The 14,806-nt window shown below is 45.1% G+C and overlaps 1 protein-coding gene across 1 annotated transcript in view; it reads left to right on the plus strand.

Moving 5' to 3' along the window:
• Window positions 1–2,004: 2,004 nt before the first annotated feature.
• The window catches only part of scfd2 (sec1 family domain containing 2), a gene marked incomplete at its 5' end in the record, with an annotated part of 15,423 nt that continues 2,621 nt past the window's right edge, over window positions 2,005–14,806 (plus strand). The window contains 3 exons of the mRNA XM_083672384.1: window positions 2,005–2,008; window positions 2,376–2,521; window positions 9,758–9,892. Coding sequence (XP_083528510.1) covers window positions 2,005–2,008; window positions 2,376–2,521; window positions 9,758–9,892 — 285 coding nt within the window. The remainder of the gene's footprint in view (window positions 2,009–2,375; window positions 2,522–9,757; window positions 9,893–14,806) is intronic.

The raw sequence follows: 14,806 nt of genomic DNA on the forward strand, positions 1-14,806 counted from the left end.
TTTTGCAGGATGCCTCTACATGCCATGTTGTTTCTCAGGAGCGATAAAGCCCACATCGGAACTCCACTGTCTTCACGCCAAAGTCCATCTGATAACACTGTTGTTTTTCCTACGGGCTAACTCCTCAGACAAGGAGCAGAGCGGGACGCTTTCCATTCCAACACCCCAGCACTTCCAAACCAACACTCTTCTCGGGCTACATTGATATCAGCTGAATTTGGAGAGAACGGGGCCTAACAATAAACTATGATATCATACAGATAACAGATTAAATATTGACAAAAGTCTGGCTTCGCTGTTTACCGTAATCTCACTGTGTTGATGGTGGAATGTACGTGGTTATGTCTTAAAGGTCCTGTACGTAGATTTCAGCTTCAAAATAGGGTTAAATGTTAAATCGGTAACGATCAAGGAATGAGATCACATGATCACGAATGTTCAGTGAAGAGCGCTGTTTCGGTCCAAATGAAGCGCGTTCTAAAATCTGGTGTTATTGTCAGACAATGGACATTCCATACTTATTTAAAGTTTGTTTTTGTTTTTGTTTTTTTACAATGACTTGCACACAAGTGCCACTATTAGAAAAGTTACATATGTACGTTTCCACATTTTTGGTGAGGCCAGAGATGGCAGTAAAGCGCCAAAAAAAAAAAAAAAAACGACACACTGCACCTTTAACTCCCCAAAACAGAACGGCTGTTCTCGTGACTTCAGAGGGAGTGATGTCGTGAAAACGACTTCTCGTCCCAAAAAAAAAAAAAAAATCCATTTCTAAAGTGAGTAGACCTAGAACTCAAGTTCTCTCAATGTGTATAAACAAAAGCTGAAAGATGTGTTTGGGCTAGAAGAGGAATTGCGAATATTTACGACAAATGCCTGTTCAGTGTCACACAACAAGCCATGCTTTTTGTACTTTCCCCAAAGAGAGGGGAGAGGAGCTTAACCATTGTTACGTAAGGCTAAAATCAAGTGCTTTGCTTTTGGTTTCATGGTTTCATGGAAAACCCATGGTGGGTGAAATAAGTCATGCATGCCCTTTCACGTCAGCCCGAGCTTGTGCGTCTTGGCTAATCTAATTGCATGTCGTTGGGGGAAGAAAGCTAGCCAGTTATCCCATCCAGCGGCTCTACTGATGTGTGTTCCCCCTCTGCTGCGAGCTCGCAGGAAGTCAACCCGGGGGGCTAATCTCTTAATCATCTGTTCACTTCCTGATTGGGGAGGGAGTAGGAAGCTTAACCCCCCCCCCTTCTGCCACCTAGACAGCATCATGGACCTGTACCATGAAATGAAGGCTTTGGCTTTGACCTCCCCGACCTGCGTCCTGGTTTGGTACTGTACTGTATAAAGAACAAGCCTTCCTATGAGAGGGGGGGGGGGGGGGAGGAATGTTATGTAAGTGTGCTATTTGGCAGGGCTGCTGCTTTAGTCATCTCTGGTCCCTGTCCTCCCAGGTGTTTGGCGGGCGTCTCGGAGCAGGCTGTCCCCATGTGGAGGCGTTTGATATTTGCTTTTATATGTCTTGTAATATCGTCGACCTTCTCATTTAACCGACAGCAGCCGCATTCCACAGCGGGGCGAGAGAGAGAGAGAGAGAGAGAGAGAGAGAGAGACGCAGGTGCCAACCTACCCACTCCAACGGAAACCCAAGCTGGGCATGCTGTGATCAGCCTCCTCTCTCTCTCTCTCTCTCTCTCTCTCTCTCTCTCTCTCTCTCTCTCTCTCTCTCTCTGTCTTTTTTTTATTTTATTGCTGAGCAAACCTCTGCTTCCCCAGGCACTTCTTTTGAAATTGGGGCACATAAGATGTTGATTAGACTCGAGGATGTTCTTTTCCGTTCATTCTCCTGCCTTTTTACCGCGGTAATACTACAGTACGGTCATTAAGTTTATTGTACACAATAGAGGACAGTAATGTAGCCAGAAACAACAACGGCCATTCTGTCTCTCCCCATCCCTTCTGGAGTGTACATCTGCCAGTGTTTGTGTGTTTGAGCCGAGTGTTACCATGGGTAAATAATGTAGGTTTACGACTATAGTTTTACGTCACGATTCTTGCGAAATATGTGAAGGCACCAAGCCAGTACGAGAATGGAACAAGTGTTTGAAATACCCCGTGCTCTTCTCCATCACAAGACAGGCTATACATGTCAATGCTATCGCATAGGAACGTTGAAAGTTAACATCGGAATTTCTTTGGAACAGCCCTCCCAGGTTTTCCATCCACAAAACTGTCATTGGCCCCCTAATGTATGGAATTACCCAGATACGAATATGTATTTACTGCTTGTACTGGAAGTTGCCTTGGATGTGTATCTGGTGTTGTATGCAGAGTGTAACCCCTGTCTCTCGTGTGTGTGTGTGTGTGTGTGTGGGCAGGGTGTGGGGGTCCTGAGGAGCTGACCATACAGCGAGCCCACTCGGCGGTGGAGGGGGTCTTCGAGACCCTCCGAGGGCTGAGCCACACCCGGGACCACCTCAAGCAGCTCTGCTCCGTCTACACAGCCAGCGACGGAGTACACCAGGTCAGACACACACACACACACACACACACGCACGCGCACACACACACATGCACACACACACACACACAAACTTGCGGCATAGAAAAGATATAGAAAGGTATAGAAAAGATTTGAAGACCTTGGTTGGCATCTGCCCCCGACTTCCTTTCATCCAGATCTTACGTCAGAGCCACACACACACACACACACGCACGCACACACGCACGCAGACACAGCTTGGTGTGTGAATGAGTCTCTTCCATCATTGTGTGTGTCTAAGGACTCTTATATAACACGTTTACACCATCCCCCCCATGTTGTCACTGTGTGTTCGGAGAACAAGCGAACAGACATTCTGTACCTGTGAATGGGCTCTGCTCTGCTGCCTGCTACAGCAAGACACAATGACACAAACAGCAACAAAAGCAGCCACAACAATTCAGCTCCCATCGCCAGGCGCTGAGGGAAAGACAAGCGCGTTCCCCCCGGGAACAGGAAACGACAAGTCGTACTCATGACGTTAGCGAGACATCAGGTGGCAGACTGAATGAGACTCGCTGTCCGCCAGGGTGCCACGATGTGACGGATTAGGCAACCTCTCGAAACGAGGGGAGAGGCTTGTTTTGAAGCGTTGTGTGTGTGTCACTGTTTCGGATAACCTCGTTGAAATTGGGTTCCGAAATACCCGTACGTTGGGCAGGGCGTCCGCTCCGGATGTGTGCCTTCGGACAACGTGCCGGACAGTGTCACTGAGGAACAGGGATAAATGGCAACGTCACCGAGAAACGCAACTGATGACGCAAGCATTCACGATAAAGGCATCCAACTACTGCACTCGGAACAGCAGAAATCACATTAAGACGGTGAAAATTCACTTTCTCCTGCTATTGAATTACATTACTCCCATTTAAATGGTGTGTGTGCGTGTGGCGCCGTATTCCACGTAGTTGTGGTCAGAACCGAACATTCTCGATGTTTTTCCTGTTGAATTATGGATGTGGCCTTGAATGTATGTGAATGTGACGTGAAATGGAACGCAGCCCTGGTCTGAGCCAGCTACTGCCTGTTCCTGACAAACACACACACACACACACACACACCATTCCTACTGTGACTCACTTCTTAACTGAATATTGTGTGCCTGTGTCAGGTCAAGATGCTTTTTGGTTTGTTCAAATCATCTCTCTCTCTCTCCTCCCCCTTCTGAACGTTTGGTGTCTTCTACGAGTGTGTGTGTGTGTGTGTGTGTGTGGGGGGGGGGGGGGAGGCATTATTATGTCTTGAGGTCCTTATGCCCCAGATCCAGGAATGAGTCCAATGTTCTTTCTCTCAATGTGAAACAGTACAGTGTCAAACACTAACCACGGCCCGCATCAGGTTCCTAAGTGGCTGAGTGCTTGCGTCCAGACACACACATGCACACTCACACACTCATACACACACAGTGTCTGTCTCTCTGTCCCTCCATGTCTCTGTCTCTCTGTCCCTCCATGTCTCTGTCTGTCTCTCTGTCCCTCCATGTCTCTCTGTCTCTCCATGTCTCTGTCTGTCTCTCTGTCCCTCCATGTCTCTGTCTGTCTCTCTGTCCCTCCATGTCTCTCTGTCCATGTCTCTGTCTGTCTCTCTGTCCCTCCATGTCTCTGTCTCTCTGTCTGTCTCTCTCTCAGTCTGTCTGTCTCTCTCTCAGTATCAGTTGAAGTAGGGTTCAGCACACTCAAATGCTCCACCATGTAACACGGTACCTTCATAGACATACACACTGAGACAGACAACATTTCAAGGATCATCGTCAGGTCATTTCCCATTTCTCATCTGTAGATACATTAAAAGGACAAACTGTCTTGCCTCTCTTGCTCGTTCACACACACACACACACACACACACACACACACACACACACACACACTCACCGGCCACTTTATTACGTACACCTTGCTAGTACCAGGTTGGACCCCATCTTGGCATAGATTCAACAAGGCGCTGGAAACATTCCTCAGAGATTTTGGTCCATATTGACATGATAGCATCATTGCTGCAGATTTGTGGGCTGCACATCCATGATGCGAATCTCCCATTCCACTGCATCCCAAAGGTGCTCTATTGGATTGAGATCTGGTGACTGTGGAGGCCACTGGAGGACAGTGAACTCATTGTCATGTTCAAGAAACCAGTTTGAGATGATGTGAGCTTTGTGACATGGCGCGTTATCCTGCTGGAAGTAGCCATCAGAAGATGGGTGTACACTGTGGTCATAAAGGGATGGACATGGTCAGCAACAATACTCAGGTAGGCTGTGGCGTTTAAACAATGCTCAATTGGTACTAAGGGGCGCAAAGTGTTCCAAGAAAATATCCCCCACACCATTAGATATCTGAGTTAACGAGCAGTTGCACAGGTGTACCTAATAAAGTGGCCGGTGAGTGTATACACACACACACACACAGAGAGACACACTTCGGTGCCGGATGCTAAGCAGATGTGCTCTGTTTGACACCGCGTTTGGAGGGGCCAAGGACTTTTGAGGCAGAGCTGAGAACATTGCGTGACTTTGGGCTGACAGAAACCGTCTCCGTTCGCAGAACAGTGTCCCCATCGCTTCGTCCAGAAGGGCGTTCCGAACCGTAGGAGGGAGCGGTAGGATTTATTTCCTCAGAGCAGAGCGTCGAAGCGCGTAGACTTGATTACCTTGCATTTCTTTGGACACACACGTGCGTACGGCCGCAGGGTTCATGCAGCGTGTACTCTTCATGCCGTGAATCAAGGCGTCTTTCTTGGTTTCCTGGAGTAGTTGTCAAGGGAATCATGCACTTGAACAGAACAGACTTTCCGGGAAACCCACGTTTTCCTCTTGAGCACATTCGCTGGATAGGAAGAGGGCGAAGGGTGGGTGTGGGTGGGTGTGGGTGGGGGGGTCTGTGAGTGAGTGTGTGTGTGTGCATACATAATTTGAGGAAACATAATTTGGCCATCAAGTGTGGTCGTTTCTGATGTCAATCTGAAGTTGGAGGAGCGTAGAGAGGGAGGGAGGGAGAGAGGGGGGGGGGGGGGGAATATCATCGACCGGAACAGTGGGAGACAATTCCGAGAAGACAATTCTACAACAGTGTACTTGAGCTCTCTTACACAAACGCACGCACGCACACACACACACACACACACACACACACACACAGCTCCCCTCTTGAGAGTGGTAGAGAGGTTATTGGCTTTCTTTGGAAGGTTGCAGTGGTATTGTTAGTTGTTTTTTGTGTGTGTCTTTCTCCCATCGCTATAGTAACTCCTCTCTCTGAAGGTCGTTGACGTTGCCAGTGTTCCGTCACTTTAGCAGGAAGTGCCTCTGCAAATGAACCATAACCTAACCATAGACTCACCATAAACTAACCATAGACTGACCATAACCTAACCATAGACTCACCATAAACTAACCATAGACTGACCATAACCTAACCATAGACTCACCATAAACTAACCATAGACTGACCATAACCTAACCATAGACTCACCATAAACTAACCATAGACTGACCATAACCTAACCATAGACTCACCATAGACTGACCATAACCTGACCATAACCTAACCATAGACTGACCATAACCTAACCATAGACTGACCATAGACCAACCATAACCTGACCATAACCTAACCATAGACTGACCTTAGACCGACCATAACCTGAACATAACCTAACCATAGACCGACCATAACCTGACAATAACCTAACCATAGACTGACCTTAGACCGACCATAATCTGACCATAACCTAACCATAGACTGACCATAACCTGACCATAACCTAACCATATAGTAACCATAGACTGACCGTAAGTTTACCATAACCTAACCATAGACCGACCATAACCTAACCATAGACCGACCATAACCGGACCATAAGCTAAGCATTGACTCACCATACTGGAGGCAACACGGTGGGACTACAGATTGAATTTAGTGTTGCTGCTGTTGTTGTTGTTGTTGTTGTTGTTGATGATGATGATGGGTGTGGGTGTGTGGGTGTGTGTGTGTGTGCGCGCGCACGTGCGTGCGAGTGTGTGTGTGGATAATTGATTGTTGTTTGTTTATCCTCTTTAGCAGGGAGTCCTTGGGGAATAGGTGTGTGTGTGTCTGTGTGTGTGTGTGTGTGTGTCTGGGGGCACTGTGAGGCTCCTCCATGATGATGGTGATTGGATTAAATGACTGTGTTGGTTGGTCTTGTGGGCGGCCGGGACGCTGTTTTAATTAGTTTGTTTTTAAGACCTTTGAGTGGTGGAACATCCATGATGGAAAGCAACAGGTGGGTGCCTGGATGTTAGGCCTACGCGTTTATGCCTGCCTGCCTGTGTGTGTGTGTGTGTGTGTGTGTGTGTGTGTGTCTGTGTGTGTGTGTCTGTGTCTGAGCTGACCTGCACTGGCGGATGAGGAAGTTGAAGTGCTGACTGTTTTTAGTTCTTTTTACATTTGTGTTTTCTAGAATGTGGAAGGACAAGCCTTATATGGGCATGGCTGAGAGGGGGGAGGGGCTCAAGGCACACCAGAGTGGGCACAGCGTCAGGTAGGGGGCGGGGCTTAGTGATGCGTGTGAGCTTTGACACATGTCAAAGGTGTGAAGTATCATGCTTGTGGGCAAACCAATGTGTGTGCGTGTGTGCGCGTGTTACACACATGAGTCAAGCAGGGGCGGGTGTTGTGGATGGAGCTCTTTGGTCTTTGTTGACACTGGTTGCTAGGTATGTGAATGCCTCTGTCAAGACAATCTATGTTAACAAGGTTCGACAGCGTGTGTGTGTGTGTGTGTGTGTGTGTGTGTGTGTGTGTTTTGGTGTGTGTGTGTGTGGTGTGTTTTTGTGTGTGCTTTTTTGTGTTTTTGTGTGTGTGTGTGTGTGTGTGTGTGTTTTTGTGTCTGTGTGTGTGTGCATTACAGAAAATAGCCAAACCTCCCTGCCCTAAAAGCTCAGCTATTCAGAGCATTCACATAAAGCACTGCCAGACAGTTAACTGGGCCTGCATTGTCCTCTCAGGGAATGAACTTCTCCCACATGAAGTAGTCCATCTTGAGTCCTTGATCCGGTTACCTTGAAAACTAAAAATGGATGGCTTTATACGCCTGAGTAACTGGGCAGACTTTAGCCATCCAGTGGATTCCTCTCCCTCCCTCCCTCCCTTCCTTTCTTTCTCTATGCCTTTCTCTCTCTCTCTCTCTCTCTCTCTCTCTCTCTGTGTGAGTGTGTGGAGTGCAAGTATCAAGTGCAATATAAAAGCAGTTGAAGTTTTCTTCTCAACTTCCAAATGTGAACTTGATAACTGTGCTACATGGCGTTCCATCTCTGTACTCTCCCGAGGAACTTCAACACTTAGAGTGCTCACCGGTGGAGCGTTCCTAGTGATGGATAACTGTCTCTGATCTGCATCTAACCTCTGACCATAGTGATGAAATGCGATGCTTTGTGAATTGCTTGTATTTGGACATAGACAGCTAGACACGCCTCATGGATGAGTGTGTGTGGGTGGGTGTTGGGGGGGGGGGGGGTGTTATCAAAGTTTTACCGGAATACCTGCCCCGGGGGCAGTTGGGTGTTTTGGTGGGGCAGGTCAGGTCATGTCGACCCGATGATTTATTTCTGGACATTTCTGGGAAATCCTCGCTGACTGAACGTCTGATGCAATCGTACCTGAACCCTCATCACAGTGAATTATTATTCTTTTTTTTTTAAAAACAAGGCTACTCAGACCCAAACCATCATCACAAAACACACCCAAACACACATTTAACACCTTGACACATATACCGGAATACGGTACACACAGTACACACAGTACACAGGCATTAGACGGAGAAAAGGGCTATTTTCTCTCCAACAACTTCTGTGTGGCGGTAGTGAATCACACTCATCATAATCCTAAAAAAAACTAGGCCGTTTCAGACCCAACCGTCATCACTGTAAACACACTCTTATCACCGTGACACATATACGGTACGTAACGAACAGGCTCAGGACGGACAACAAGGCTTTTTATATCCATGGAGACAATGAGGAACGCGTTGAATGGGAGCTCCTCTCCCCTCTCAGCTCATCTACATGAAAGCTCTTAACCACAGACTTGTCTCCTTCTCTCCTTTCACCTCCTCTCCTCCTCTGTTGTCATTCAGTCTCTCTGGCAGCCACGTACTCATCCTGGGCTGGAGAGGACTGCACTCTGTGGAACACACACACACACACACACACACACACACACACACCGCTGCTGAGAGCGCACGCACGCACACACACACACACACACACAGACACACACACGCACACACACACACACACACACACACACACACACACACACACATCCCTCGCTCTGTGCATACTAACTAACAGACAGACACACAATAGATATAACAGAAGACCCAGATAGCGAGTACTTAACACACATTGACACAGATTACATAATGTACGTATCTCCCGTCAAATGTATTTTAATAATAGCCAGGGGTGTTGATTTGCTTGGAGACCGGCGGTTATTCTGTCCCCCCCTCTCCCCCGTCCCCCCGTCCCCCCCCCCCTCGGCCGCTGTTGCCAAGCTGCTGCTCAGCAATAAATCACACTGAGAACAAATATCCACCAACACTACATCAACATTATTATTATTATTATTATTATTATTATTATTATTATTATTATTACAATAAATAAGTCCAAACCAGATTCATCTTTGATACGTTCATTTGATGCATGGTCATTTGTTATCGTTACCTTTGGAAGACTGCCGCAAAGCGTCTGTCAGACGGTTGAATGAGTACCGTAGTACGGTAGTACGGTAACGTCGCAACGGTCCCTCAGAGTCAAATTGCGACACTTTAATCGTCTGCTAACGACAACAGAGAATAGACCGACATACCAGGAACACTTATTTGCTTCAGTGGCTTTAGTGTCCTGGTTGTTGTTGGAGCTTATTGGAAGTTGGAAGCTCTAGTCTGCCAGTGATTCTGACCTGGCGTGGGAGGGAGAGGGGCATCTTGGGAGTTGTAGGAATTGAATCCAATGGGCAATTTGGAACATCAGGACTGATGAGGGCATTCAAAGGGAGATATCTTGACTCACGTTGTTTTAAAACGCAATTTTTTTGTGTGTGTGAATGTGTCTACTATTGAATAATCGAAAACAACAAATCCACTGGATTACAGGGTCAAATTCTGTTTTAATACAGTCTGCAGAGACCTCTGTCGATGGCGGTGTCATGTGTGTTAACCGTCTGTGGCGTTGTTCTGCAGGCCGCCTACCGCCCGTTCCTGAAGCAGGTTCTGGAGGAGATCTTCCACCCAGACCGACACGAGTGTCCTGATGTGGAGCACATGTCCGGGGGCCTCACCGACCTGCTGAAGACCGGCTTCAGTATGTTCATGAAGGTGAGCCATACACACACACACACACACACACACACACATACATATATACATGCGTACATACACACACACACACATACAGTACATACATGGATACATACACACACACACACACCTTGCTGCATTTGCAATTGTTTAAACTGCACCTTTGTTTTGAGTGGTTAAAATTAAAATTTGAGTTTTTAAAAGTAGTAAAAAAAAGTATCTTTCTCTCTCTCTCTTTGCTCTATCTCTCTCGCCTGATATGAAGTTTGGGGGCAGGGAGATATGGAGATATTGAGGTTGTGTATAATATATATACAATATATCCACCACAGGCTTTTTTAACTCACAGTATGGCTTCCCCACATCTGGGCTCAGTTAAACAAGATGACTACAGTCTGTGTGGAGAATTAGACTGCTTATGTAATGGCCCACTGTCTCAGACATTAAACTGTACCCCACAAACAACGAACCCAGACATTTTATGGTTGGTACCATAAAAGTCACCTTCTGACCCGTAAAACCTCTATGGAGTCATACAGTGCACGGCACACCGCCTCCATAGAGTAAAACCTCCATATGAAACTCACTTACAGTGGCAGAAACCTTCACATGTTGTATAAGACCATTAACAGCTTCAAAACCCTCTACATTGTACCTAAATGGGTAGCATGGAGTTTTGTGATTTCCACGTTTTCTAATAGCGGCAATTGTGTGTTTAGCGTGTGTGTCTGTGTCTGTCTGTGTCTGTCTGTGTGTGTGTGTCTGTCTGTCTGTGTGTCTGTCTGTCTGTCTGTGTGTGTGTGTGTGTGTGTGTGTGTGTGTGTGTGTGTGTGTGTGTGTGTGTGTGTGTGTGTGTGTGTGTGTGTGTGTGTGTGTGTGCGTGCGTGCGTGCGTGCGTGCGTGCGTGCGTGTGTGTGTTCCTCCTGTGAAGTCCTTGTTTAGACAGACACTCTGTAGCACACAGACTCCCTGGCTCCTTCACTTCCCCCCACTTTTAAACATATTACACTTTCAGTCTGTAGCCTGTTTGAGACAAAGACGACGCATCTGTCAACAGTACTCTTTTAGCTCACTCACAAAAGGTGTGTGTGTGTGTGTGTGTGTGTGTGTGTGTGTGTGTGTGTGTGTGTGTGTGTGTGTCTGTCTGTCTGTCTGTGTGTGTGTGTGTGTGTGTGTGTGTGTGTGTGTGTGTGTGTGTGTGTGTGTGTGTGTGTGTGTGTGTGTGTGTGTGTGTGTGTGTCTTGTGTCTGTGTGTGTGTGTGTGTGTGTGTCGTTTCTGAGCTGTTCTCTTCTGTAAATCTACTGGTGTGTTTTGTTCCACTTGGCTGCCCTTTCTCTTCCCTCTCCTCCCTCTCCTGCTCCTCCCTCTCCTGCTCCTCCACCTCCACCCTCCACCCCTCTCTCATACACACAGTAGCTGGAGCAAGTGTCTGATCCAGTCCGTGTGTGTGTGTGTGTGTGTGTGTGTGTGTGTGTGTGTGTGTGTGTGTGTGTGTGTGTGTGTGTGTGTGTGTGTGTGTGTGTGTGTGTCTCTGTGTGTGTCTGTGTCTGTGTGTGTGTGTGTGTGTGTGTGTGTGTGTGTGTGTGTGTGTGTGTGTAGCCACTTGGAAGAGTGGGGTGGGGGGTATATGCACATGTAGATGCTGTGTGCTTCTCTCCTGAGTGGCAGATGGGCCATTGTCTTGCCGATGCATTTAACATGAAAGCCTATACCTGCTAATATTCATTTTGTAATGCAAATTTGATAATGATCACAATTCTGATAATGATGTGGGCATATGAAACTAATTTTTTTTTTTTTTTTTTTTAATCAAATGAAAAAACATATCTTATTATTGTTCAACAGATGTGCAGAGTGCATTTTATATATATATATATATATATATGCCATTTAGCTGACGCTTTTACCCAAAGCCACTTACATTGCAGTGAGTGCACCCATTTCAGTACATATGGTCCCAGCGGGAATCAAACCCACAACCTAAGCGTTGTTAGCGCCAAGCTCTACCAACTGAGCCACAGAGGACCATTTTACGTAGGCTAGTCTCCTATGTTTCCAATGTACGCTTTCTGCATATTTAGCTGGGTCATTGTGATCATCATCGGCAGGACAGGTACAGGCCACATGACTTCAGTCAGCTATCTGTAATTGGATTACAGATTCCGGACATTCTGACAGAAATAAGTAGAGAACTTGAGGCATGTACAGTAGACGATTATCGCTTTTCTTTCATCTCAGTCCAATGTGCAGAACGGGTAAGTTGGATCCATACAGTAACATGCACATTAGGGTTGGTGGGTGGGTTATTTCTGGACACACACCCGCCCCACAGTTTCACACACACGGTCCGAGCCGACTAGACCCGATATCGTACAGATAAAACAATGATCTGAACCCGACCAGGACCCGCAAATATATATGTATATACAATTTTAAAAAAGGAAATAAAACATAAATAATTTATGAATTTTGGGGAAAAGTAGGATCCATAACAGCCTACATTTGATTAGCCCATACAATTTGACCAGAACCATGCCCGACCGGATCTCACTATTATTTTGTATTGAGCCCGAGCCCGTCTGATCCGTGGGTAAACCTACAACACTGCGGGTCTCGGACGCACTGGCACATCCCCAATGCACATGTCAGTTTGCACCTCTGCCAGCAGCAGTCACTCTCTTGAACAAGGGAATCATGCTATGATGACACACTGATCGAGATCTCCATTCATGATAGGTCGTCATGGTCATTTGTGTGATGCCTATTGCAGAGGTTTTGAGTTTGCATCCCAGCTCAGACAGATTATTTTTTTTTTTTTTTACTTTAGTCATCTTAAGAGTGGGAGCGTGTGAAATTTCACGTGAACAAACACACAATAATGATCTTACAGGTTGAGTGCGTTTTGTATTAGGTAATAGCTATCCCAACATCCAGGGATATCGACGACACCCGGTTAGAAACCCACCCGAAGACCCTGGATTTACCTCTCTCTGTCCCTCCCCCCCCTTCTACCAAACCCCCACCCACAGTGTCTGACTGACAGATCTGACATGTTGAGGACAACAGCGAAAAGCCAAATGGGATTTTCATTCTGGCCCAGGGGACACACGATGATGAGGACATTAAATTGGGAGCATTTCTATTGGTTTGGCCAATTAGGATCTGCTTTTGAATGTTGTCATGGGTACTAAGTAAAACATTGAAGATTGTCAAATTGAACATTGAGTAAATATTTTCTTTTTGTCACAAATCTTGCATTTAACAGAATAAAAAGCCATTACAAATTAGGACGTTGATTTATCTTTTAATCATTTTAATTGTTCAATATGGCAGGGTTATATCTCAGGACATAAACAAAGAAATGTCAAATGCCAAAAAGTTAAAAAAAAATAATAATAATAATAATAATAATTTTAAAAAAAATTAAAAAAAAAAAAGTAAAACAATTAAAATGCAAACATCTTATTGATTTATCATTATCCAATTTGCATTACAAATGTCATTTTGGCAGGTATTTGCTTCTATACAATCCAAGATACAGTACACAAATTCTTAATACACACCTGTACTTAATACACACCTATATGTAATACACACATGTACACATGAATATAAATGAGTCGACACGCTCATGGCCAAAGTGCCGGTCTCACATTCACACATGTTTGCACATTGGTAAGATTCACATATTCATTTTCTCCCAAAAATCACTTATTCATTCTCTCTCTCTCTCTCTCTCTCTCTCTCACACACACACACACACCCTGTGCCAGACACATGTTGAGTCAGGCCCGGCACACACAGCCCCTGCCTGGTCCTGGGGCACGTGGCTGACCACCCCCGATTCATTCCCGCCCCCTGTAGCTCTGATTGCACGGTTAGCATTCACAGCCAACAGATGTGGCCCGGCCGCTGCCCCCCAGCCAATAGCACACAGCCATTACGGCGTCCCCAGCCAATCAGCCACAGCAGGTGCACCAGGCCTCATGACTCACTCTCATGTTCAAATGCATGTTCATGTTGCTGGCGGTGGCGGCGGCCCTTCAACGTGTTGTCTATGATAGCAGCAGATAAACAGGTTGCTATGACGACCCCCCCCCCCCCCCCCCCCACACACACACACACAAAAAATTTTTATATATACAGTACCAGTCAAAAGTTTGGACACACCTTCTCATTCAATGGTTTTTCTTTTTTTTTTTTTTATTATTTTCTACATTGTAGATTAATATTGAAGACATCAAAACTATGAAGTGGAATTATGTAGTATGGAATTATGTAGTAAACAAAAAAGTGTTAAACAAACCAGAATATGGTTTATATTTTAGATTCTTCAAAGTAGCCACCTTTTGCTTTGATGACAGCTTTGCACACTCTTGGCAAGGTGTGTCCAAACTTTTGACTGGTACTATATATATATATGTATATGTATATATATATATATATATATATATATATATATATATATATATATATATATATATATATATATATATATACAAATATATATATACTATATATGTACAGTATATATATATATTATATATATATATATATATATATATATATATATGTGTGTGTGTGTGTATATATGTATATAAAATATATAATAATATAATATAATAAATAAATAATAAATATAATAATAGTGTGTGTATATATATATATATGTATATGTATATGTATATAAAATACAAAGATAACATAACATTTATGTAAAAACAAACAAACAGATTAACAGATTAATCAAACTAATTATTTAGGGGTTTTTTGTTTTTTTTTATCAGAATTTTGTACGTCAGACCAAGGGCAATAAGTTAGTGCTGGAGTCAGATGGAGCAAAAACATGTAGCCCAGTAAACATGTCCAGTATGTGGCACCATAGAAGCTCAGTTCAAGCAATGAACACCACGATGTCTTTACCCAGGGGA

The sequence above is a fragment of the Argentina silus genome, assembly GCF_951799395.1.
Source record: "Argentina silus genome assembly, chromosome: 6".
Taxonomy (NCBI): domain Eukaryota; kingdom Metazoa; phylum Chordata; class Actinopteri; order Argentiniformes; family Argentinidae; genus Argentina; species Argentina silus.